The 25,119-nt window shown below is 29.9% G+C and overlaps 1 protein-coding gene across 1 annotated transcript in view; it reads right to left on the bottom strand.

Moving 5' to 3' along the window:
• wun2 (wunen-2) overlaps positions 1 to 10,711 on the bottom strand; it is a 56,674-nt gene extending 45,963 nt beyond the window's left edge. Inside the window, exon 1 of the mRNA XM_065512066.1 lies at positions 9,625 to 10,711. Coding sequence (XP_065368138.1) covers positions 9,625 to 10,111 — 487 coding nt within the window. The 5' untranslated portion in view covers positions 10,112 to 10,711. The remainder of the gene's footprint in view (positions 1 to 9,624) is intronic.
• Positions 10,712 to 25,119: the final 14,408 nt, after the last annotated feature.

Raw genomic sequence — 25,119 nt, 5'->3', positions numbered from 1 at the left:
CATGCTCTACATCTAAACAAAATATTCATTAAATTTTATAAATACAACTATGCTTTTTTCTCTTATAGTTTGCTTTTATATTTTACTAAATGAATATTCATTTAAGTATAAATGTGTGTAAATTACATTCATATAATATTTAGCCATCTCCCCCTAGAGTTGAGTTGAGTACTATTTTAAATAATAAATCCAAACTAAATGTTGGATTTTGCATTAGTGTTTTGATTCTAGATTTTACTTGTAAATTTATGCATTATTCGCCAGTAAATATTTCCCTATTTACTTGAATATATTTATTTTGATTTTTATGTTGATCAACAATATTTTCCCCCTCTTATTTTTTTGAAAATTTTATTAGATTCTATCTGTATTTGTGTTTGTTTTGAACGAGGGTATCAATTAGAACTTGTGGTTTTATATAGTGTGAGATTTATATGTGTGTCTTTTAGTTTGTAAATGCGACAAAGTACCCTTTTCGACCTGAATAATTATGGATATTTTAACAGTATGAGACTGAAACTACATGTTGGACCTTGCACTGGTTGCAAAAAAAAATTTTCTTATTTATGCAAACTTTTAAACTCTAAAGTATCTAAATTAAATGATCATGTAGTCATCAAATTTGGAACAAACTTATTGAAATTAAACATCATGCTTGTTAATCTATGGAGTCCAAATTAAAATCTCTTTCTAATTACACAGGTCAACAGCAAAAAAAGACTTGACTAACCACTTTATAAATTTTGTGAAAATGAGCAAAGTCACTTAATTGTGTATAAATTCGAAAAGAATCCATTGATTTTTATGAACGATATCTCATTTTGTTCCTATTACATGTGGCTTTGCGATAAAGCAATTTTTCATGATTTTTCTAAAACAAAAAAAATTGTTTTTTGACGTAAAAAATATATTTATGCCCTACACAACCATAGTGGGGAGGGTATTATGCGTTTGTGCAGATGTTTGTAATGCCCAAAAATATTAGTCTAACTTTAAAGTACACCGATCGACTTATAATCACTTTCTGAGTCGATTAAACTACGTCCGTCCGTCTGACTGTTTGGCTGGCTGTCCATGTAAACTTTGTGCGCATAGTACAGGTCGCAATTTTGAAGATATTTCGATCAAATTTGGTACATATTACTTTTTCTGCCCAAGGACCAAGCCTATTGAAACTGCCTGAAATCGGTCCATTATTTCACCTAGCCCCCATACAAATATCCTTCTGAAATTGGACTTTATCGGCCATAAATGTTTAATTTATATATGTATCTCCACAAATTGCGTTCCAAATAAGTTTTATATATACAAAATTCATGTCACCAAATTTTGTTACGATCTGTCCTTAATTAGTCATAGCTCCCATATAGACCCGCTACCGAAAATCACTTTAACGTTCATAAATCGCTTAAAAATTTTGGTATACACACAAAATTCAACATAGTAAACTTTCATATAGACATAAATCACACGACCTAATTTCATGGTGATCGGTCCATAATTGGTCATAGCCCCCATATAAGGCCCACTTCCGAAAATCACTCAAAATTACAAATTATTGAAATGTTAAAAGAAAAATGTTTTTGCTCTTTTACTTAGTGTAGGGTATTATATGGTCGGGCTTGACCGACCATACTTTCATACTTGTTATACCCTTCAGCTTCGTGAGAAGGGTATATATAAGTTTGTCATTCCGTTTGTAATTTCTACATTTTTCATTTCCGACCCTATAAAGTATATATATTCTGGATCCTTATAGATAGCTTAGTCGATTAAGCCATGTCCGTCTGTCTGTCTGTCTGTCTGTCCGTCTGTCTGTCTGTTGAAATCAATTTTCTGAAGGCCCCAGATATCTACGGGATCCAAATCTTCAACAATTCTGTCAGACATACTTTCGAGAATTTTGCTATTTAAAATCAGCAAAATCCGTCCATAAATAACGGAGATATGAGCAAAAATCCGAGACAACCTCTGAAAATTTCATCAAAAAACACAATGTATTACATGCTTTGACAAAAAAACAACAAAACGTATGTTTGGATGTGCAAGTTTTGTGTATTTTGTTTTTTTTTTGTGTTTTGTTTCTTTTGGCATTGTTGTTGTTTTTTATACAACTAAACGTTTGTTTGGTTGTGTGTTGGTTTTTTTGACAAAAAAGCAACAAATCGTATGTGTGTTTTGTTTCTTTTGGCGTTGTTGTTTTTTATACAATTAAACGTATGTTTGGACGTGTGTTGGTTTCATTGGCTTGCGTATTTTGTTTTTTCTTTTGGTGTTTTGTTTCGTTTGGCGTTGTTGTTGTTTTTTGTGTTCTTGATAAATTTAGGATGCTGTACGCTGAAAGTGGGCAATGTACATTAGAGTGCTCCAAGATTGTATGGACGAAAAAAACTTTCTAGGTACAGGCCGTCCCCCCCTCTAGAATTGTTGTATGTATTGTAGAAACACGTTGTGTAAAATATTAGGATGATAGCATAACGTTAAATGGTGGCGCAACGACGCTGAAGTTTTGGGGTGCATTTACAAGGGGAAAATATGCAATTTTTTTCAGTTTTTGTAAAAATTTTGCCATTAAATAATGACTTTTACAATTTAATTTAAAAGAATCGAAATGTGTACGTAATTGTCGTTATAATAAGATATAAAAGACAAAAATTGGTGAAAAAATGTTAAAGTTATTAAAAAATCGCCAGGCCATTAACGTGACTCAGGCCACTAGAACAAGAAATTTATGAACAAAATTAACATATTTTGAGAAATATTAAAATAAAATCTTATTTTTACTTAAAATATATCCATATTTACTTGTATATGAGTTTTTGTCCTCGTAGGATACCGTTAACCTATTCGCAGGTATGACAAAAAAATTAAATTTTTTTAACGGCAGTTTCAAAACTCCAATTTCAAATTTTTAAAAATTTTGTTAAACAAATTACAGAATTTTTTGATCATCACATGGGGATTTATTGACAACATAATAGGGAATTTGTCTTTTATATCTTATTATAACGACAATTACGTACACATTTCGATTCTTTTAAATTAAATTGTAAAAGTCATTATTTAATGGCAAAATTTTTACAAAAACTGAAAAAATTGCATATTTTCCCCTTGTAAATGCACTTCAAAACTTCAGCGTCGTTGCGCCACCAGTTAACGTTATCCTATCATCGTAATATTTTACACAATGTGTTTCTACAATACATAGAACAATTCTAGAGGGGGGGACGGTCAAAATTCGCAATTTTATTTTTTTGGAGCACTCTAATGTACATACATATATACTAATTATAAAAAATAATAATGCATCCACAACAAAGGTGAAGGGTATATAAGATTCGGCATAGCCGAATATAGCACTCTTACTTGTTTTTGATTCAATTTGTTATTATAACTCCGAAACTACTAAACCGATTAAAACGCAATATATAAACGAATTAAAGGTTATGTAAATTTCAGCTTTTCTAAGTTAACTTTAATAAAATCATTAATTATGTATGGACCATAATTGTACTACTGGAACCACAATACAAATACGTAAAGATCGCCCAGGGCATCCAAAACGGTTTGAATGCCAAGAATTGGAGGCACTACTCCATGAAGATTGTTGTAAAACTCAACAAGAGATTGCAATATTATTGGAAACAGCAATTTCAAACTTTTGCGAGCAGCAGGATTCATCCAAAAGCAGGAAAATTGGGCACCATACGAATTGAAGCCGAGAGACCTTGAAAGACGATTTTGCATGTCCGAAATAATGCTTCAACGCTATAAATGAAAATCATTTTTGAACCGAATCATTACTTGTGAGGAAAAATGGATCCATTACGAAAACACGAAGAGTAAGAGATCGTCAAAAATCAATGGCGTTAAGGTAATACTCTGTATTTTGTGGTGGGGTCCTATCTATTATGAGCTTCTGAAATCTGACCAGACCATCACAGGGAACCTGTACCAAAAGCAACTGATTTATTTGCAAGTGAGCATTGGCCGCAAAACGCCAAGAATATGCGGCCAGAACGGAAACCGTAATATTTCATAATGACAACGCTCGGCCACATTTTGCAGTACCTGTTAAAAATTCGGTTTCTACTACGAATTTGTTTTCTCTGTGCAATTGTCAATCTTTCGCCCATTAATACTCGGGTAGTTTCGGAGCGTAGAGTAAATTATCGTAATAATGGATTTGAGTTGTTATTGACATTATGTCATTTCATTAAGGATCACGACATGGCAATGTTTGTTGGAAAAATTATTATTACAATACTACCCTAACGGGAAAAGCATGCAGTAAAGACGCCTTCCTAAAGGCCTTATTTTGCAGACACAAAGACAGCTACCCGCATTGCGAAATCGTTTAAATTTTACACGACGCACGGTGGCTCATATCTCAATTTCATCGGCCAAAAGTCCAACTTTTGAAACATTGAAACTAAGGTAGCCAAAAAATTAGATAAAAATATTGTCAATTGTGTGCGTGGCATGCTGTTAAAGTCAAATATTTTATGTCATTTTATAAAAATGTGATTTTTGTAAATTTGATCAGAAGTAAATTATCATTACTCGCAAACTATTATAGATAATTGGATGATTTTTCCTTTGTTATGTTGGTAGGATAATAGTATTTAAGAGTTGATATGATTTGTTATTGTACCGTTTATATCTGATGTGTTATTAATTTTTTTCTCAGGTACTATATTTTAGCCAAATTTGAATTTCAGTGGAGTAAAAGTGCTTAGGGTCAAAAGGGGTTAAACAAATTTTACAACCAGGAGAAAGTCCAAAGTATCCTCTTTAAGCCTATATATACTTGTTGACCTGTTTTGACCTGTTTGTTGAACACTTTTTTCATTTGAATGAAATTACTTCCAAATTGTTGTTCTATTTTTATTTTATTTGTTCATATGACAGGCGCAAAGTACAAGTCGCAATTTTGAAGATATTGCGATAAAATTTGGTACATAAATTTTTTTCGGCCCGAGGACGAAGTTTATTGAAAATTACTGAAATCGCTCCACTATTTCACCTAGCACCCATACAAATGTTCTCCCGAAGTTATACTTTATCGGTCGTAAATGGTTAATTTATATATGTATCTACACAATTTTTGCTCCAAATAAGTTTTATATAAACTGAATTAATGTCACCTAATTTTATGATGATCGGTCCATTATTAGTCATAGCTCCCATATAAGACCCGCTTCCGAAAATCACTTTAACGAGCATAAATCTCTTAAAAATGTTGGTATAAACATAAAATTCAATAGAAATAACATTCATATAGACATAAATCACCTAAAAAATATATCTTTTGCAAGGCCTACAAAGTGAGGTCCTAACATTTTTAACTGCTTTCGGATTGCAGGCTTTACTCTCTTTCGATTCTTTGGAAGTTCTTCTTTGACTGTGTATATTGTGTACATATTTTCGCTCTACTACTTTAGCAAGCCGCTTTCCATTCTTTTTCTTTTTCATAATTTTTTTTTTTTTAAAAAAATTACTCACATTAAAATGTAAAATTAAATACTCATACAACAACTCATAAATATTATAACAATAAATGTTTTTTTTTTAAGATCACGAGCAAAGTGCAAAAAGTTCAATTGAGAATAAATGATGATAACGACACATTTATTCAAAAGCAACAAATACAAGATGGACTGACTAACTGAATGACTCTCTTCATGAATGAAAGTAAAACTATAGAAACTATAAATTGTATTTACAAGAATATTAATTAATACATTAAAAAATTAATATATATTTCAATAAGAACATTTAACAAACAATCCATGGGAAAGTAATAAGTTGCATAGAAAATCAAAAACTTACAAAATTTTGCAAAATCGGAGACTAAAATAAGATTTTGAATCATTCATCATTGTTTATGAAAAACAAAGCATAAACAGCAAGGGTATTCAACCTTAGAGGTAGCGAAACGACAAACTTTTGAAACAAATATAATCAAACAAAAAAATAATCAAGTTTCAGAACATTTCCCACTATTCTACCTGTCAATACGTATTTTAATACCCTACACCACAATAGTGGAGAGGGTATATTGGATTTGTGCAGAAATGTACGAAATTTTTATTAATAAAACGAAACATAAAAATAATTAAGAATAATGAGAAAAGGTTTAAACCTCGAAGTATTTAATTTGAATTCTCCAATTCTTAATATCTATATATATAAAAATGAATTGGTCCATGTATGTAATGTCATTCGATTCGAAATTTTCAGGAGATGGTTTGTAAAGAAAAAAAATTAAAAAATTGCGGCTTAAACCGGCTTTTTTGAGTCCAGTTAACTGTAATATTTGCAAATAAATAAGAACAAGCAGGGTTGGAGAAACTTGACGAACTAACATTAGTAAATGCTACCGGGGGAAGCCGGGGCGATCAACTAGTTTAATATAAATTAATAGTTACTACAAATTTAATACTTCATTACCCCTTTCTTAGAATTGTTGCAAAATCAATTATTTGTTTATTTCTTTTTTATTTGTGAATATTGCTACTGAATCAACTCAGACACTAAATCTTAACTGCAGATGTTTAAATATTGACACACTTGAGCTCAATCAATATAACTTTAGCGTTTACTGCTCGCAGTGGGTCATGTATGTTTGTCGACAGCTAAAGATAACAAGAGAAAAGTTTCATTTAAATGAATTGTGAGTAGATCCTAGACCTTGGTCATATCATTTGTTACACACTCATAAGTTTTACAATTAATAAATTGTCGTTATTTTTTACAAAAAAATAAATATTTTGGAATGAAAAAGTGACATTCTGCATAAAATTGTATTGAATTAAACAGTTTTATAAAATCTTCTTAATTTTACAATCAAATAAGTGTTTAGTTAAGTATTATAGTCTCTCACAATCAGCTCAATTTTCTTAAAATTCTCATATTGGTAGTATTGTATTCTCAAAATGATTATTAGCTGATCTCTCTGATAGTGTTTGTTTCAATTGTATGTGACAGGTACCCTTTTGGGGCATGGTTGGTACATTTTGGTGAAAACTCATACATGGGGTGAAAACTGGACCCCGAGGTGAACGGACTTCATTTCCAGTTAGAGTTTATTAATTTAAATTCGCTGCTGACTAGAGTATAGAGTCAGTAGCCATAGGACTTGTTCTGACTGGCTATTAGTGAGGACAATCCGGTGAGCACGTGGTGGCTGCAGTTTAAAACCCAAAACGGGTAGAAGATCGTTTTTTAAATGACTGATATTACTAGGTTCTGTTGCTGAATCAACAGGACCATTAAAAGTATCTGATAGCAACAGGAAACGTATTTGGAGTGATGGCATTCGTGATATACTGGTTATTGAACTTGGTTATCGGTCCGGGTTTATTGTGTGTGGAGTCAGCACCACACACTTTGACTTTTATTGACCGGGAGCTTTTGAAGTTAGAGATCTTATATCGGACTGGTTTACCAGTTGAAATATTTGAATCTAGCCAAAGTTCTATTTTAAATGCGGTTGCTAGATTTATAAAGCGTCATATGTGTGAAGTTTTGTTTTACTTCTTTAACTTGAAAAAAAGTACCGGTTTCAACGTGCGAACGATGGTATGTGCGGTTCAGAAGTGGTGATTTTGACACGGAAGACAAAGATAGCTTAGGCCAGCCAAATAATTTGAGAGTGAGTGTTGTAAAACTCAACAAGAGCTTGCAAAATCATTGGGAGCTACTCAAGGAGCAATTTCAAAACGCAGAATTCATCTGCAATCAGGGAAATTGAGTACCATACGAATTGAAGCTGAAACCTTTCAATACGAATTTGAATGTCCCAAAAGAATATTTAAAAGAAAATCATTTTTGCACCGAATCATTATTTACGATGAAAAATTTATCCATTACGATAACCCGAAGCGTAAGAGATCGTATGTGCAGCTTGGTCTACCAGCCGAATTGACACTTAACACAAATATCCATGGCGTTAAGGTAATTCTCTGTATTTGGTGGGAGCAAAAGGCTCCTATATATTATGAGCTGCTGCGTTCGAAGCGAGAATTTGCCGAAAAATTCTCAGAATATGCCAAATCACTGTTACCGTAGTAATCTAAATTATCGTTACCATTACCTTTTTACCGTTTTTAATCGGTAGCCAATTTTGAAATAAAGTAAAGATTTTTGATTGAAATGACTAATACTGAATGCGTTCTCGTAATCATCTCTAAAAGCTTGTTAAAACCGTATTAGTTATAGATGAATAGAAGGACGGATACCAGGAACAGATTCTTATTCGAATTCTATGAGGGTGGAGCAATTAAAAAATAACAAAAAATTTAAATTGAATGAATTTTATAATCAAGGCCGTTACCGCTAAACTACTTAGTAGTTAAACAAGTAATCAATGTATCCCTTATAGACAGTAATTGTCACTAATGTCTGACCACTTGGCTGATTCCAACTTATAAATTTGACATGTATGTGCTTTTCTAATGCAGAGAGAAGTTACTTTATACATCCCAGGTAATCTAGTGTGACTACAATTGTCACTTAAGTTTCTCTAAGTAATCGAGAGTGTAGTCACTTTAATCGTTTATTTTGTACCGCAATTTTTTGTGAATAATTCGTACAAACTGGTTTTATACAAATTGTATTGATATAATTCTCATACAGTTTATTTTCTTTTTGCTTAAGTATACTGACATTCCACACAACCTAGAGTGAAGTCAATTGTCTCTTAAAAACGGTCAATTGACCCCCTGCTTAGGACATAGATGCGTAATGTAACCAGTTTTCACCCTAAAGGATATGTAAAAATCACTAGTGCGGGACAGTCTCCAAGAACTGCTGGGTACCGTTTCCCCCAAATTACCCTGTCACCTCAACTACAGTTACCGCTAAGCGATCGTTACTTAAATAACTGAAATTACAGTTAAAAATATAAAAATATCGTTATCGATATTAACGTAGATACCGTTAAAGATATTCGATAAATAATTTTCAATTCTTCGTTTTATTTTATAAAACGAAACGTTTGAAAACGTAAATAATTTGTATGAAGATTACTGGGAAAAGGGTTTAAGGGTCTCATTTTAGAAAACGAAACGACAAACGTTAAACAAATTTTGTATTGAAAATATTTAAGTTTCAAACCCTTTTCCCAATATTCTTCATACAAATTGCTTACGCTTCCAAACGTTTCGTTTTACAAAATGAGACCCTAAAACTTGAATATTTTCCATAGAATTTTATTTTAACGTTTGTCGTTTCGTTTTATAAAATTAGACCCAGAATTTTATTTTAACGTTTGTCGTTTCCTTTTATAAAATTAGACCATTAATATAAAATTTTTTGACATTTGAAATTCTAATTATTTCATAAAAGCTACTATGTATTTAAGGAACACATTTTTTTTTGTATCAATGAGTAATTCTTTTTTTTACGAAAATAGTAAGATGAATACCCATAATATATAACAGAAATACACAGATGCCAGTTCACTACACTTATTTTATATATATTCATATTCATACATAAATAATTATTTTCCTGGTCACTTAAACAGTTTTTAATAAAATAATTTTAAATCCACAAATAAATATCTGCATGGAATTTCAAATATTTTCAGCTCATAAAAAGTATAAAAACTACACTTACCGCAGGCCAGTATTATTAAATCCACCAATAGACGACAGCATATTTTCCGGGTGCCATACAACTCCATTTTGTGTTTATCACCTGGTCCGATGCCGATTACGCCGCCACCGCAGACGCCACCAACAATAGCGGAATTCCCGAAAATATTTAAACTTTTCTCGTTTTTATTATTGTTGTTGTTGTTGCTGTAGCTGTTAATGTGATGATGACTATTCAGCGACAATGTTGTACTTGTTGTTGTGGTCGATGACGAAGTTGTTGTATTACTACCATGACCGGTAGCACCCAGACCATTAACACCCACCAAACAGCCACCATTAGCGATTGTTGCTGCTGCTGCAGCGGCGGCAATTGTTGCTGTTGTCGTTACACCCACACACACGCCACCATTGATTGTCGGTGAAGATGGTTCACTGCAGCTACTCTGACTCTCCAGCCTCTTCAGGGGAGTAGTGTCGCAAACACTGTTCGGTCTTAAACTATTCATTATGAATTTCTTTGTTTTTTTTTTGCTCTATCTTACGATGATGGTGATGATGATGGTGTTTCGATATTTTTTCCAGTTGTATTATTGTACTCTTTCAAAAATTGATGTCGCGAGCTTGTAATATAAATTGTAGTAATCTTTAAGTAGTTTTTGTTTGTTATTGTTGTTGGATTCGAATTGTATATAGTGAAAATTATTTACTGGCTCTCTTTTGTATGATTTTATTGTATTAATATTAGTTACTATATTTATGTGACGTCATAAATTGTTCTCACTTGAGTGTATCTGCACTCGTAGTATTCAATCGCTATTTATTTCGTTCTTTCTTTTCACAATCAATTTACTAGAAATGTATCTTATTTTGCTTTTGTTACTGTTACTACCGTTTTCTGACGCCCGTGGCCGTTATTCATTTGCTTACAATTTATGAGAGGCGTTGCTCTTACGTTAAATACTGTTGATGATGATTTCAATAAATAATACAGCAACTTGGTTAGTGGCGCTTTATTGTTGATCTTTTTTTCAATTTCAAGTGTTTTTTATGTCTTTCGTTTTCGTATCTCTTGATCCAAATTGATAAATTGTGCTCTGTTATGTTGAAGGATTTTCATTTCAGTGTAACGTTCGTCATGTACCTGAAATTTTAATTTACAATTAATTGAGGTAAAAAATTTTGTTAAAAAATAGGAAGGAGTATAAAATTGTTTGGTATTAGATGAATATAATTGATCAAATGGTGGTTATAATTACTTTGAACTACAACTAAAACCAGTAGGAAAGTTTTAACCAGCCTAGCACACCATTTCTCTAATTGTATTTTTAACAAAAATAACAACATACCACTATTCGGACTGTTGGAATGTCTGTTATTTCACATGGATCTATGTCTATAAAATGCTGATATATCGAGCCCTAACCGCAAAAATAACGTAAGCGACATTTTTTTCAAAATTGACTTTTTAATGAAAATCGATAGAAAATTGTCGCGCGCATCAACACCTGAAATAATGAAAATTAAGTGTGTATATATGCAGAGATAACACAATTTCAATTATATCGTAAGGTGAGTCATTTTGCTTTACCGCAAAAATAACGTAAGCGACATAAAAGCAAAAAGGGGCAGTAAACGAAAGTAAGAGTAGCCGAAGAACTAGAGAGAAAATCAAAAGAAATTGAAATACAAAAAGATAGATGTACTAAATGTGATCAAGGAAAATATTTAGACAGCAGTCGCATCCAGACAGAAGAATTTAAGTTTAAGAATTTTTTTGAAGGAACAAAAACAAAGGACGGAAAATATTTTGTTTTTATGTGTTAGTTTCGACCTTCAAAAAGTTTTGAATATGCCTTATAGTAAAACAAGTATGAAAGTATGGTTGGTCAAGCCCGACCATATAATACCCTACACTAAGAAAAAGAGCAAAATAATTTTTATTTTAAAATTTTAATAATTTCGATTACCATGAAATTAGGTCGTGTGATTTATATTTACATGAAACTTATTTATGTTGAATTTTATGTGTATACCAACATTTTTAAGAGATTTATGCACGTTAAAGTGATTTTTGGAAGCGGGTCTTATATGGGAGCTATAACTAATTATGGACCGATCGTAACAAAATTTGGTGACATGAATTTTGTGTATATAAAACTTATTTGGAGCGGAATTTGTGGAGATACATATATAAATTAAACATTTATGACCGATAAAGTCCAATTTCGGGAGGACATTTGTATGGGGACTAAGTGAAATAATGGACCGATTTCAGCCAGTTTTAATAGGCTTGGTCCTTGAGCGTTACAAACATCTGCGCAAACGCATTATACCCTCCCCACTATGGTGGTGTAGGGTATAAATATATTTTTTACGTGAAAATAGTAATTTTTTTGTTAAACTAAAAATCGAAAACGGCAGAAATTGTACAGATTTATTGGTTTATCGCAAAGTCACATGTAATAGGAACAAAATGAGATATCGATCATAAAAATCGATGGATTCTGTTCGAATTTATTCACAGTTTAGTTAATTCGCTCATTTTCAGAAAATTGTATGTGCTTACAAGCGTGTACTTAAGTGTTTTACATGTGTTGTTACAATATTTTCCATTTCAAAAAATAAATTTACTTAGATCTTGGTTTTCAAATCTGGTATGTGACTACACGCAGAGAAAAAACATGGTTGGACATGGTTACGACAACTATACTATGTTCTCTGTAACAATATATTGTTGTCGTAAACATATAATTATTGTTTTAATTTAATTTCAACAATATTATAGTTACTGTAAACGTTTATATTTTCATCGCAATTATAAATATGAATATGGTTTTCGAACAACTAAATAATGATAATTAGGTAAACATATTATTTTTATATACAATCATTAAATGTTAAGTTTATATACGCGTAGTCATAATATGTTTAAGATGCAAACAAAATATGTTTACAACAACTAAATAATGATAAATAGGTAAACATATTATATTATGTAGTCATAATATGTTTAAGATGCAAACAAAATATGTTTACTTTTAATAGTATTTTTTCCAACCATTTGTGAGTGCTGGTGTTTGTCTAAGCTGTGTTGTTTTTATAAGTAAATTTTGAGTGTCTGTAATTCCCATTCGCTCTATAGTTTTATTTGTATATTATCTTTAACTTTCCTAGAGCGAATAACAATAAATTTGATTTTATCAATAATATTTTAATTGTGAATTTAGTACTTTAAAACTAAATCCTATTAAAATTTCGTATTTCCAAAAATAAATTTTAATAATAATATGATTATTTTGGATCATAATATGATTGTTTTGGATCATAATATGATTTAATTGGGTCATAAATATGATGACTCTGGGTCATATTATGATTGTTTTTTATCATAATATGATTATTTCAAAACATATTATGATTGATTTTTATCATAATTTGATTATTTCAGAACATATTATGATATTTTATGATACTAATAATGATCATAATATGTTTTGGACTACAAGCAAAAATCTGATCATAATATGTTGCTCTTAGTTTATGGTTACCACAACCATGTTTTTTCTCTGCGTGTATAGACTTTAATAATAAGAGTTAACAATAAGGAACGCAATAATTGAATCGGATATTTCAAAAACCAGTCAAGCAACAAAAATATTATGAGTATAGCAAAGAAAACTTTCTAGCCATTTGTGTAACTGTATGATAAACATAAAACTTTTTTATCTATAATACGAAATATTCTAATTTTATTAGGAACTTCAGAAGTTAAATGACAAATAAACATTTTAAAGAGTTTAACATCATATTCATATATACACATTTCTTCTGAAATAACTATTCGTCACCATAACTCATTCTACAGTGTATTTTGCTTCCATTGTAGGCCTTTGAAAAATATTCCCATAAGATATCCAATAAAATAAAAATATCCTACCAAGTAGGGTTTTAGAGCTTGTAAATCTTAAATTTTTTCACATTTATTGAGACCTTCGGATTTCTCGGCTTTGCTTCGCCATAACAGAGGGGCAGTATTAAATTTATTTTGCATTAAACGATGCATTTACCTTTACAAAACATAAATCACACAATAACTCTATTTTGGATGTTGCTTGACTGGTTTTTGAAATAAAAAATTCAATCCTGATCGTTTGAAAGGTATTTCAAAAAATATTTTAACCGGGGCATTATAACGACGAACGAAAACTTTAAAGGTCTTATACAATACGTTATTAAAGATTTATTAATTTATAGGTTTTTAAACCAAAATTGCCATGAAACATTAATAAACCTTTGATAAATTACATTATGAAAGAAATTTGTATTAATTAAATGGGCTAATCAGAAACTAAAAAAATCATGTGTCTAAACAAAATCTAAACTGATTTTCAAAACAATTTCAAAATAAAACAACCAAAATTCAGTGTTAATGAAGTTACAGGTATGTGGGCAATTTCCACATTCCTTAGTTACAGGTACAAATAAACAAATTCCATGACTTACAATTGTTACAACGACAGTTTGTAAAAATATTTCAATAAATTTGTAGATCAAGCACAACTGCTTTATTTATCAGAACGACTTAACCCAAATATAGAGATACACAACCATAAAATTATTAGATATTTAAGCTTATTGTTGTAGATCGGAGGACGGAAAAAAAGTTTAAGAACCAATCAACACCAACAATATAAACAACACAAATTATCTAAGGTTGTATATTTCAATTATATTTATTTTTATTTTTTGGGTTTGTTTTTGTGGTAAATAAAATTTATGGCCACTTATTAAATTCTCAAGGAGTACCTTTGAATGAACACGATCACAGCTACACAATTAACCAGACACAAAGTACATATTCAAACAAAACAAATTCAAAATATTTCCAAATATTTCGATATTTTTCATTGAAAATTGTATGCATATGCAAACACTTTCATGAAAAACAAGAGACTTTAGACAAACACCGGAGAAAAGGTAAACAAATATGAATAAAACAAACATACGTTCGAACGTATAAATAATTTCAGACATAAAATTCAAATACCAAAACCTCTTCAGGAATAATTTCGAAATTTGTTTTCAAAGGTAAGTGCTAATGGATGTTTTGTTTATCTAATGGATAATAACAAATTTTCTGTTAAATATCTTTAACAAATAAAAATTGAAAAACAAAACTTCTTCTATAATGATAAAAATCACCAAAAATAATTGACATGATTCCAGGGGTATTTAGTAGACAGAATGTAAACAAAATGAGAAGTCAGCCGAAATTGCGATAAGTGCCAGTATTTAGAGGAAGGTATGTAAATAATCAGTCCACTTAATAAAAAAAAGAACAAGAAACACTGATCTGAAGTACCTTGTAAAACAGCTTGTTAGAGAGTAAGTTATCCTTAAATTACATTCAGTTATTTTTTAGGCTTAAACACATTAAAAGAGTCACTTGAATAAATTTAGTTGCACAAATTTTTTTTTCTTCTTTCTCCAATTGCAAGTATTTGCTTATTGTTATTTTTAATCAAATTATCCACTTTTCTTTTTTAATTTAAATTTTCATAACAATAATTCTCGTGAATTTGTATCCATTAATATTTCCCGCCGCACGAATTTATTTATTTAACACATTTTACGTACGATTTCCGTTTGTATCCGTTCGGTTCGTTTAAGCGTTCATGGTTGTATCGCAAACAAACGTATCTAAACAACTGTTGTGTACCGATCGTGCTGTAAGTTTTCCAACTTGTGTATTTGGTCATGCAACATTTACTAACACGAACAATTATCACCAATGTTGCAACATTTGTTGTTTGTCTATGCATTAGATACATTTCCTAATGTTTGGGGTTGATTTCCTTACATGTTGCAGATAACACACATAAACTCAATTTGTTTATAAACATGTTGCTGTGATAAGGGTTAAATGTTTAATGATCTATTTGTTGCATTCGAATTGTGTATCAAGGAAAAATTCTTAACAGAATCTAATTCGATTTGTAAGAAAAAACTTAAAAATCTGACAACACCAATAAGTTTTGTAAATCGTCAAATGGAGAAAAATTCTTTGACTTATGATCACCAAAATCAATTTATTTTAAAAACTCAAAAATTTTTAATTCGTCTATTACTTTGCATTTGATCGAGAGAAATAGTTTGTTCTGCATTCATTCATATATTAAGTAAATATTCATTATTGCTACAAAAGCTTTGTAGATAGACAAATTATTGAAAATGTAGATCGATCCGTGATCACTAGAGATATAACTAAATTTGGAAATATTTTTGGCATACCACCACGTGATGGCCAATGTTGTATAAGTAATGAAAATCATTTTTTTTAGGTCATTTGGAATCAAAAACATCACGCACCAACACCAATTTCTAAAATAGACCAAATTTTTTTTTCTCTGAAAAATTAGTTAAAAAATGTCCGCAATTGCTATTAAAATAAAATATATTGTATTTCAAAATAATTGAAATATTTAATGAAAAACTTTATTGCTTTTGGTGCGTGAACTTTTTTAACAACCGCAAAATAAATAATACCGTGTTTTTTCATATTTTTTAATGCTCTATTCGACTATGCTATGCCAATTTGCATAATTGCAAAAATGTCAATAGTTATATCCCTAGTGATCACTCGAAATATATTCAAAATTGCGACCAATGCATAGTAGGGGATGGAAATAAATCAGTAACTTTTAAACGGATTTTAAACAAAAATTTGGCATCATTTTTAATTTTTGATATACCCTAGATGCCCCACTTTGGGACATTATGGCTTGCAACATCCTTGGTGTTTTCATGTAACTTATTACCTATTGTTCTTAGCAAAATGTGTCCGAAATAGTTTAGATAGCTTTTTCTTCAATCTTTCGAAAAAAGATAAAAAAAAAATTTTGAAATTTTTTTCCGAAATCAAAAACTTTTTTCAAAATAAAGCTTAGATATTTTCCTTGAAGACTTATTTGGTCACTTAATATATGTTTTGTAACTCAAAACATATAATTTTTGACTTTTTTTGCAAAATCAAAAACTTTGTTTACATTTTTTTCAAAATTAACCCTTTTTTATTTTTTTTTCTCAAAAGAAAGCTTAGATATTTTCCTTGAAGATCTTTTTGGTCGCTTAGTGGGATGCGAGTGGGATTTCTATCAAAATAAATATTTTGTAACTCAAGACATACATTTTTTTACTTTTTTTTGCAAATTTTTTTTTTGCTCAATAGAAAGCTTAGGTCCATTAAGCTTAGGTCCATCCTTTAAGAGGTTTTTGGTCGTGTGATATCAAAATAAATATTTTGTAACTTTGACTTTTTTTTTGATTTTTTTTTTGCAAAATCGAATGGGCCCTTTTTTAATTTGTTTGCTTAAAAGAAAGCTTAGGTCTTTTCCTTTAGCTATTTTATCGCTTATTGGGATGCAAGTGGGATATCTCTCAAAATAAATGTTTTAACAAAAAAATGTTATGTCTTGAGTTACAAAACATTAATTTTGTTATATATCCCAATCGCATCGCAACAAATAATCAAAAGCATCTTAAAGGAATATAGCAAAATCAAAAAGCCCATTTAAAAAAAAAGTCAAAAAAGTTTTTGATTTTGCAAAAAAAAAATCAAAAATTGTATATCTTGAGTAGAGATGCTAATCGGGACTGATTTTTAAAAATCCCAATTTCCCGATTTAAAATTAAAAAATCCCGGGCTTCGGAATTTAGGAAATCCCGAAAACCCCGGGATTTTCAGGAACGGGATTCTTTTGAGCAAAAAAGGGCCCATTTTGGAAAGAAATCTTCGCTTTTGCAAAAAAGCTAGTTTGAGTTACAAAATATATATTTTGATATCCAACTCGCATCCCACTAAGCCACTAAAAAAGTATACACGGAAAATATCTAAGCTTTCTTTTGAGAAAAAATGTTGCCGTTTTGAAAAGAAGTCAAAAAAGTTTTTGATTTCGGAAAAAATCTCAAAATTTTTTTATTTTTTTAAAGATTGAAGAAATAGCTACATATGTACATTAGAGTGACAGCCGATTTTTTTTTTAGATTTCAAAGAGTGCCGGGTGGAATATTGTGACACTAGGCCTAAATGTTCTGAAAATTTGAGACAAATCGGGCAACGATTTCTGGACGCGCATCGAGGTCAAAGTTCAGATATATGCAAAATTTTACTATTTCTATGGAATAAAAAGGTGAAACTCGTTAACTTTCTGCATTGTTTTCTAGAAATATGTAGATTTATTTATATTAATGAATATTACATTGAATTTTTTTTTTGGAAATTAACCCTGTATCTCAAAATGACCCAAAAACTGTATTATCGCCAAAATTCGAAAAAAAATGCAAATTTTTACGTTTTTGAAAAAATTTTGCTACTAATTTAATACTTTTGCAATTGAATGCAAAAGAATCGAAACATGTACGTAATTGTCGTTGTAATGATATCAGAGACCGAAAATAACGGGTTCACTTTCATTTCAATGGTAAATTCTCATTCGCAGCCATATAAAAATAATTTTTTATGATATATCACTGAGAGATTGATTTATTCGAGAACATTTCAGGTTTGGGGTTGAGAGAAACAGAAAAGAAACAAACAAAAATAATTTGGATGAGTGATTTATAATTTTTTTTTTTTTCGTAAAGGTCAGCTTGTGACTTTTATTTGCGAACATGAAAAAAAAATCGCAAAAATGCATCTGATGCAAATCATCGCTTAAATATATGAAACTTATCAAAAGATTAATAAGAATTTAAAAAAAATTCTCATTTCTGTTACTCAGACTCATTACCATATATTTCCATAATTTGTTAAAAATTACTAATAATATGTTATTGTATGTAAATAAAAGAGAAAGTAACAGTTATTAACAACAAGAACAAATGAATTATTTATCTCACACCAAACCATTAAAAACAACAAAAACGAATACAGGTCATACCAAACCATTTAAATAAAAATCATTTTATAACAGTTATTTCCAGTGATTTATTTTTATCACAAAAATATAAATCACAATTTGGGTTTTTTGGTATGTGGACGAGTTATTTTCGATCTCTGAATGATATATAAATGACAAAATTTGGTTAAAAAATGTTAAAGTTATTACAAATTCGCCAGATCATTAACGTGTTTCAGGCCACTTGAACAAAAAATTTAGGAAAAAAATTAACATATTTCGAGAAAAATTAAAATAAAAGCTAATTCTTATTTAAAATATATCCATATTTACTTGTGTATGAGTTTTTGTCTTCGTAGGATACCGTTAACCTATTCGCAGGTATGGCAAAACATTTTTTTAACGGCTGTTTCAAATCTCCATTTTCAAATTTTTAAAAATTTGTTAAACAAATTTCAGAATTTTTTGATCATCACATTGGGATTTATTGAGATCAAAATAGGGAATAAAAATTTGAAAAAATTATGTCAATACCGTACAGTTTTTCCGTACCTGAGATTTAAATTTTGCGATTTTCAAGAAAAACAAATTTTTTGTCCATATTTAGGCGAATGAACCCAATTTCATAGTCTGAAAGTTTTACTAAAATCGGAAAACGATAACCTTAAAACGTGAAGGTCAAAGTTCAAAGTTTTCAATATTTGGAATTTCTAATGAAAATATAGCGAAATGTTTTTGACCCAAAGGATATTATTCATTAATATAAATAAATCTACATATTTCTAGAAAACAATGCAGAAAGTTAACGAGTTTCACCTATTTATTCTATATAAATAGTAAAATTTTACATATATCTGAAATTTGACCTCGATGCGCGTCCAGAAATCGTTTTCCGATTTGGCTCAAATTTTCAGAATTTAACTTTTAGGCCTAGTGTTACAATATTCCACCCTGCACTCTTCAAAATTTTAACAAAACTTTTTTTCCATACAACTGATTGTCACTCTAATGTACATATCTAAACTATTTGCGACTACTATTTTGCTAAGAACAATAGAATAACAAGTTACATGGATGAGAAAAAGAGGAAACGATTTTCCACCTTCTCTGCGAATGCACAGCCCTGAGTGTCAAGAGACATAAATTCATGTCTCTTGACACTCAACCTTGGTGAGGTAGCTGGATCTAAAGTTTAGACCCTAAACTGAAAGACCTACTGAGATATCTCACAGCTACAGGTTGGGTCTAGCAAGCACGTATTTTTTTGTGCACATTTTAGTTACATTGCGATGAAAACGACATTACATCTGACGAGTGGTGTGGTCTTATCAAAAAGGGGTCCCTTCGACTCTACTTGATTGTTCGCACGTAGTGAACTACCACGTAAACCAACCAACCAACATGGATAAAATGGCCAAAATGTCAAATATTGACTGCCTTTAACTCTGAGAGTTCTCGACCGATCTTGTTGAAAAATTGTGTCTGAATTACTATCAAATAGAACTAACCTTGGTCTGATCGGAAGACATCGATTTCACTTGACATGTAATCCCCCATATACTCGTATAGATTACACATTTGTTTGGCTATTCCATAATAAGAAAGACTTGCGGTGCAATAAAATAACAGTTTTACTAGATATTTGGAAATAAATTCGCGATTTGTTGAATTCTCAGTATTTAAGCAAACGAAAACTTTTATATATACAAAATGATTTTTTTATTTGATTTAACGGTCAGCTGATAACAAAGTAAAACAATTGAAATTTGAAAATTCATCCGGTGCAAACCTTAAAAATTATTACGGAATTTACCCAAAAGTTACAAAAAAAAATATTATATGGTACCTTAATGGGTACACATTCTTACTTGTTTTGAATTGCAAAATTTTTTATGAGTAACTAGGGCAGACAATTTTCTTTTATGGAATAAATAGTTTACAAGAATTACTAGTGAAATAATGTTTTTAATTCTATAACAATTGTATCCCTCAAACATTTCAGTACACTTTTTACACCTGCATTTCAAACGTACAACTTCCTATAATGTCACTGTCATTAAGTATTTAATACGATTTCTTAGGCGCATAGAAATGAAAAGAAATACTTCCAATCGATCAAGCAGAAAATTGTCACACTATGACTTCATCAAAAATGTATAAATATAATCAATAGTATTCGAAAGAGTGTATTTAAATACTGAGGCTCAATCTTTTGTGAATTTCAAACAAAACACTCGTAACTATTGCGCAACTAAATAAAAAAAATTACAAAACAGAAAATCAAAACCCATTAACACAAATTTAAGATTTGAAAATACAATTTTATACTCGTAATTGTTGTTCACACACTCACACATTTTTTGTTTTTATTCATTAATTTTCGAAATTATAACGCACAATGACAAATCGCAGCAAACTGACAATGACACCGAAAAAGTATTAGAATATCTAAGTATCTAACACCACTCGGCTTTTTTCTCTTTGACAAAGAGTCTTAAGGGATTGAAATGTGTGTATTTGTTGTTGTCACTGTTGATAAAACACAATGGGGCTTATAAAAACTATGTAGCATTTATAAACAGCAATGCAATGCATTGAATTGATCTGTAAAATATCAATTTTATGTAGTTTTGTTAGCGAGTAATAAAATAATTTTTATGAATTTGAAAAACATTCGCAATGTAAATGTTATTGTGTTGTTTTGTTTGTTGTTTCTGTTGTTGTTGTTGCTAATTGTAAAAATAAAATTAATGACTGCAGGAATTGTTATTTTTTGCTGTGAGACTTACAAGTTGAGAAAAATTGACATTAAGCGGTAATAAACTGAAACAAAACGCATAAAAGGAACATTTTAATGTCCAAATGTCTTTACACTGGGCGAAAAATATATGTAGAGAAAGTACGTTTATTAATAGCTACATCTAAATTAAAACTTAATTAAAATTTTCAGAGTGTCTAGGAATATGCTAAGAGCAATGATCTGTCAAATTCAGGCGCGGATCCAGAGGGAGTGAAATAGGAAATCCCCCCCCCAAAACCGAAAAGTTTTCATATAAAAAAAGGAATAAAAAAAAATGTAGTACAAATTATAATTTAACAAGTGAATTCGTTCATTTTCACGATTTCTAATTTTCATGAGTTTTTTAAAACAAAAAAATTAGTTATTTCCTAAGTTTATTTTAATAACAGCGGACTAACTCCTTTTGAGTTTACATTAATTATGTGGATAAAGGTGTAACAAAATTTATAATTTTAGTCAAAAATTTAAAAAAAAAAATTTATCCAGGTAACCGTGATGCATTAAATCTATATTGTGATCAGTCAAGCCTTTTTTACAGCAGAATTAAAAATAAATAAATGAATAAACCTAAATATTTCTTGAAATGAAAGAGATAACTTACTATTCGAATTATACTTGGATTTTTGGTGATATTTTTAAAAAAATGACGAGATGGTGTGTAATTTTGCTAGTTAAGTGTAAATGGTTTTATTTACAATTTTTGTATCTTTGGTGACCCCCACTCCTTTTTGAAAGGACTTTTTCATTTTCTCGAAAAAAGGGTCAAATTGACCTCTAAAGAGAGGAGATAGAGGGTTAAGATCTTCCACAAAAATAATCCCCATAAAATTCCACAATATAACTCTGACAATATGAATTCTCTCACATATTAACATACATCATTTTTTTGCAGTTAGTATAATGCTAACTTTGATCAAAAAATGTAAACTTTGACTGCACAGTGATTTCCCTTATATGGACTAGCGGTCAAAAATCAATATCTCCAAAACTAAAAAAACTAGGGTCTTCAAAATTCGTCACCTTATAGCATGCCCGAAGGACTTAAAGTTTGCAAATTTTTAAGAAAAAATATTAATAACTGTAGCCACAGTAGCCCTTTGATCTTTGAAGGGTTAATTGGCTTTTAGATTTGTTTTATGAATTTTTGAAATAAAGTATTTCAGTATGAAAATTCGTTTGTTTTAAACAATTTTAGTAAATTTTTATTCCATTTTAATTCATTTGAATTATAAACTGAAAAAAAACTAAATGAAAAGTTATACAAAGTTATATAATGCAATATGAGGTATTACTAAGTAATATAAGGTAGTAAGGTAAAATAAGACATTAATATACATATATCAAATATTAATCAAATTTAAAACTCCTTGACTTAAACTACTTGTTTTCTTTGTTGGTAAGTTTGGCCTCCAGAAATAAATGGATCTGAACTTAAAATAGCCTATTTAAAAGTTCTGTATATTGTAGCATTGCGCGATATTTTTCGGGTATTTTGCAATCTAAACTGTTTTATACGCTTATTTTTCGCCTCCGATAATTCACCTATTGACACTACTACATGCTTGCTTACCTCAGCTCCATGGATCAGATTTTTATGTACCGATGCAAAAATAAGACGGCGTATTAGTATATTAAAGATTACACGCACATCCGCAATTTTCAGCAACTAACTTCAGCACTTTTATTATCTTAAGAATCTAATTAATACAATGAAAAAGAAACCTACGGGGGAATCTTGGGGGAACACAACTAAAACTTTAAGTAAACATAATAGCGGTATTCACTTTTAAGTGCGAATGGTCTAGCATCATTGCAAATGAAAAATTTTAACGTAATCCAATAACAAAATACACACAAAAACATTTACAATTTTGCATTTGCAATGATGCAATACCATTCGCACTTAATACTGAACTCCGTTAATGAAGTTTTACAAAAAAGTAACAAACAAATAGGTTAACTGAAACATTAATTTCACAAGAATTACAACACAAGTAAGTTTTTATTATTTTCTAAAGATAAAATAAATACCTTTAACTTCAAAATCCATTGAAAATAATTTAATTGTTTAGACTACAGCAATTGCAAGACCGTTTTGAAGTGCACTTTTGCTTTCAGCGTTCATCTGCGCTTTGCAAATGAATATTTGTTCATGCTTTTAATTTTATTTTTAAAAATTCCCATTAGATTTCCAGCAAAAACCGGTTTGTCATTAAAAAGATTGGATATTTAAGAGACAATTTTTGTTGCATTTTGTATAAATATTTTGTGATCGTTTTATTTATTTTTGGCCTATGGTCGGAACCACTGTGCACTGTAAAAAAAATCAGACCAGCTGGACTATAAGTTTATTCTACAAGTTATCTACTCAACGTGCCCTTTCAGAATTATAGGGTCGCTATTCTGTTCCAATCAAAAAGTCTCAATTTGTTGGACAGTGTTTTTAAAGTCGGCTTATATTTGCAAAAGTTATTAAACTTTTTCGAAAAAAAAATCAAAAAATGTTAACTTGTAAATTAAAAATTGTTCAAATATTTTTTTTGTTTTTTTTTTATTCATGTTAATGAAAAGTTGAATAACTTTTACAATTTTCATCCGATTTGAATAAATAAAATCATGTTTTGTTAAGAACTAGGGTATTCAATTAATCGGGTTTCTGGTTTAATCGGTTAATCGAGCAAATAATTAATCGAGGTTTAAATTTATTCGGTTAATAATCGGTTAATTTAAAATTATTCGATTAACCGAATAATTTCTATTCTACTATGTATATTTCTGAAATCGCATGATTTGTTGAAAATTTATTTAAGAAATAGTAAAATATCATAAAATATTCAAAGACGTTTTTCTCGAAACGATATTTTTTGGAATTATGACGTTGTTGCAGCAAATGACCGATGTGTGAGTTTTTAGGGTTTTAGTGAGATCTTCTGAAATAATCTTTTATAAAAAGAATATAATTTAAACGATTTTTTCTTTAGATTTAATAAAACTTTTCTTGGAAAAAAAACTCTCTCGCTGATTGTATATGTTGGTGAAATCAAAAGCATGATAAAGAATATTCCTTTTTAGATTGTTTTAGATTTTGATTAATTTAATAGTTTCGTTTAGTTATGATAAAAGAATCATTTCAAAAAAAAGTTTCGTCTCTACATGTAATTACAAACAAAGTTTCAAACATAGAGAAAACACATAGAGCGGAAACTCTCCTGTCAAAGACCTAACTCAGTTGTCAAAAACCTAAGTGGTGAGAATGTATTAGTAAAAAAAACTATGTGAAAACAAAAACAACACTCGTATGTGTAACTTTTTTGAGTAATTTTTTTGTTTGAGTTTTTTTCGAGTTTCCGCTCTATGTTCTCTATGGTTTCAAATACATATACATAAATTAAATATGTCAGTTTTTATACATACTCACTAATCATGTTTATTGGATATTCAAAAATATCTAATTTTCATTTGAAATTTGTATTTGAATTGAAACGGAAAAATAAATACAAACAAATGTTTAAAATGCAAAAAAAAAGGAATTTCGGTTAATCGGTTAATCGACACAAATTAATCGGTTTATTTGTTATTTGAAAATCGGCAATTTCAAATTATTCGAACAGTTAACCGTCCAAAATTAATCGGTTAACCGATTAACGGTTAATCGATTGAATACCCTATTAAGAACTAAATTCCTTTATACATTTTATGAGCTTTTATATCAAAATAGGCAATGAAAAGCGGCTGGAATGGATATCTAATGATAGATATTTCAAAGACCCTTGCAATGACGTATATAAAACCATAGTAAATTGGACCTACAATGGGT

Source organism: Calliphora vicina, chromosome 5, assembly GCF_958450345.1.
Source record: "Calliphora vicina chromosome 5, idCalVici1.1, whole genome shotgun sequence".
NCBI lineage: Eukaryota > Metazoa > Arthropoda > Insecta > Diptera > Calliphoridae > Calliphora > Calliphora vicina.
This window is presented reverse-complemented; position numbering and strand designations above follow the sequence as displayed.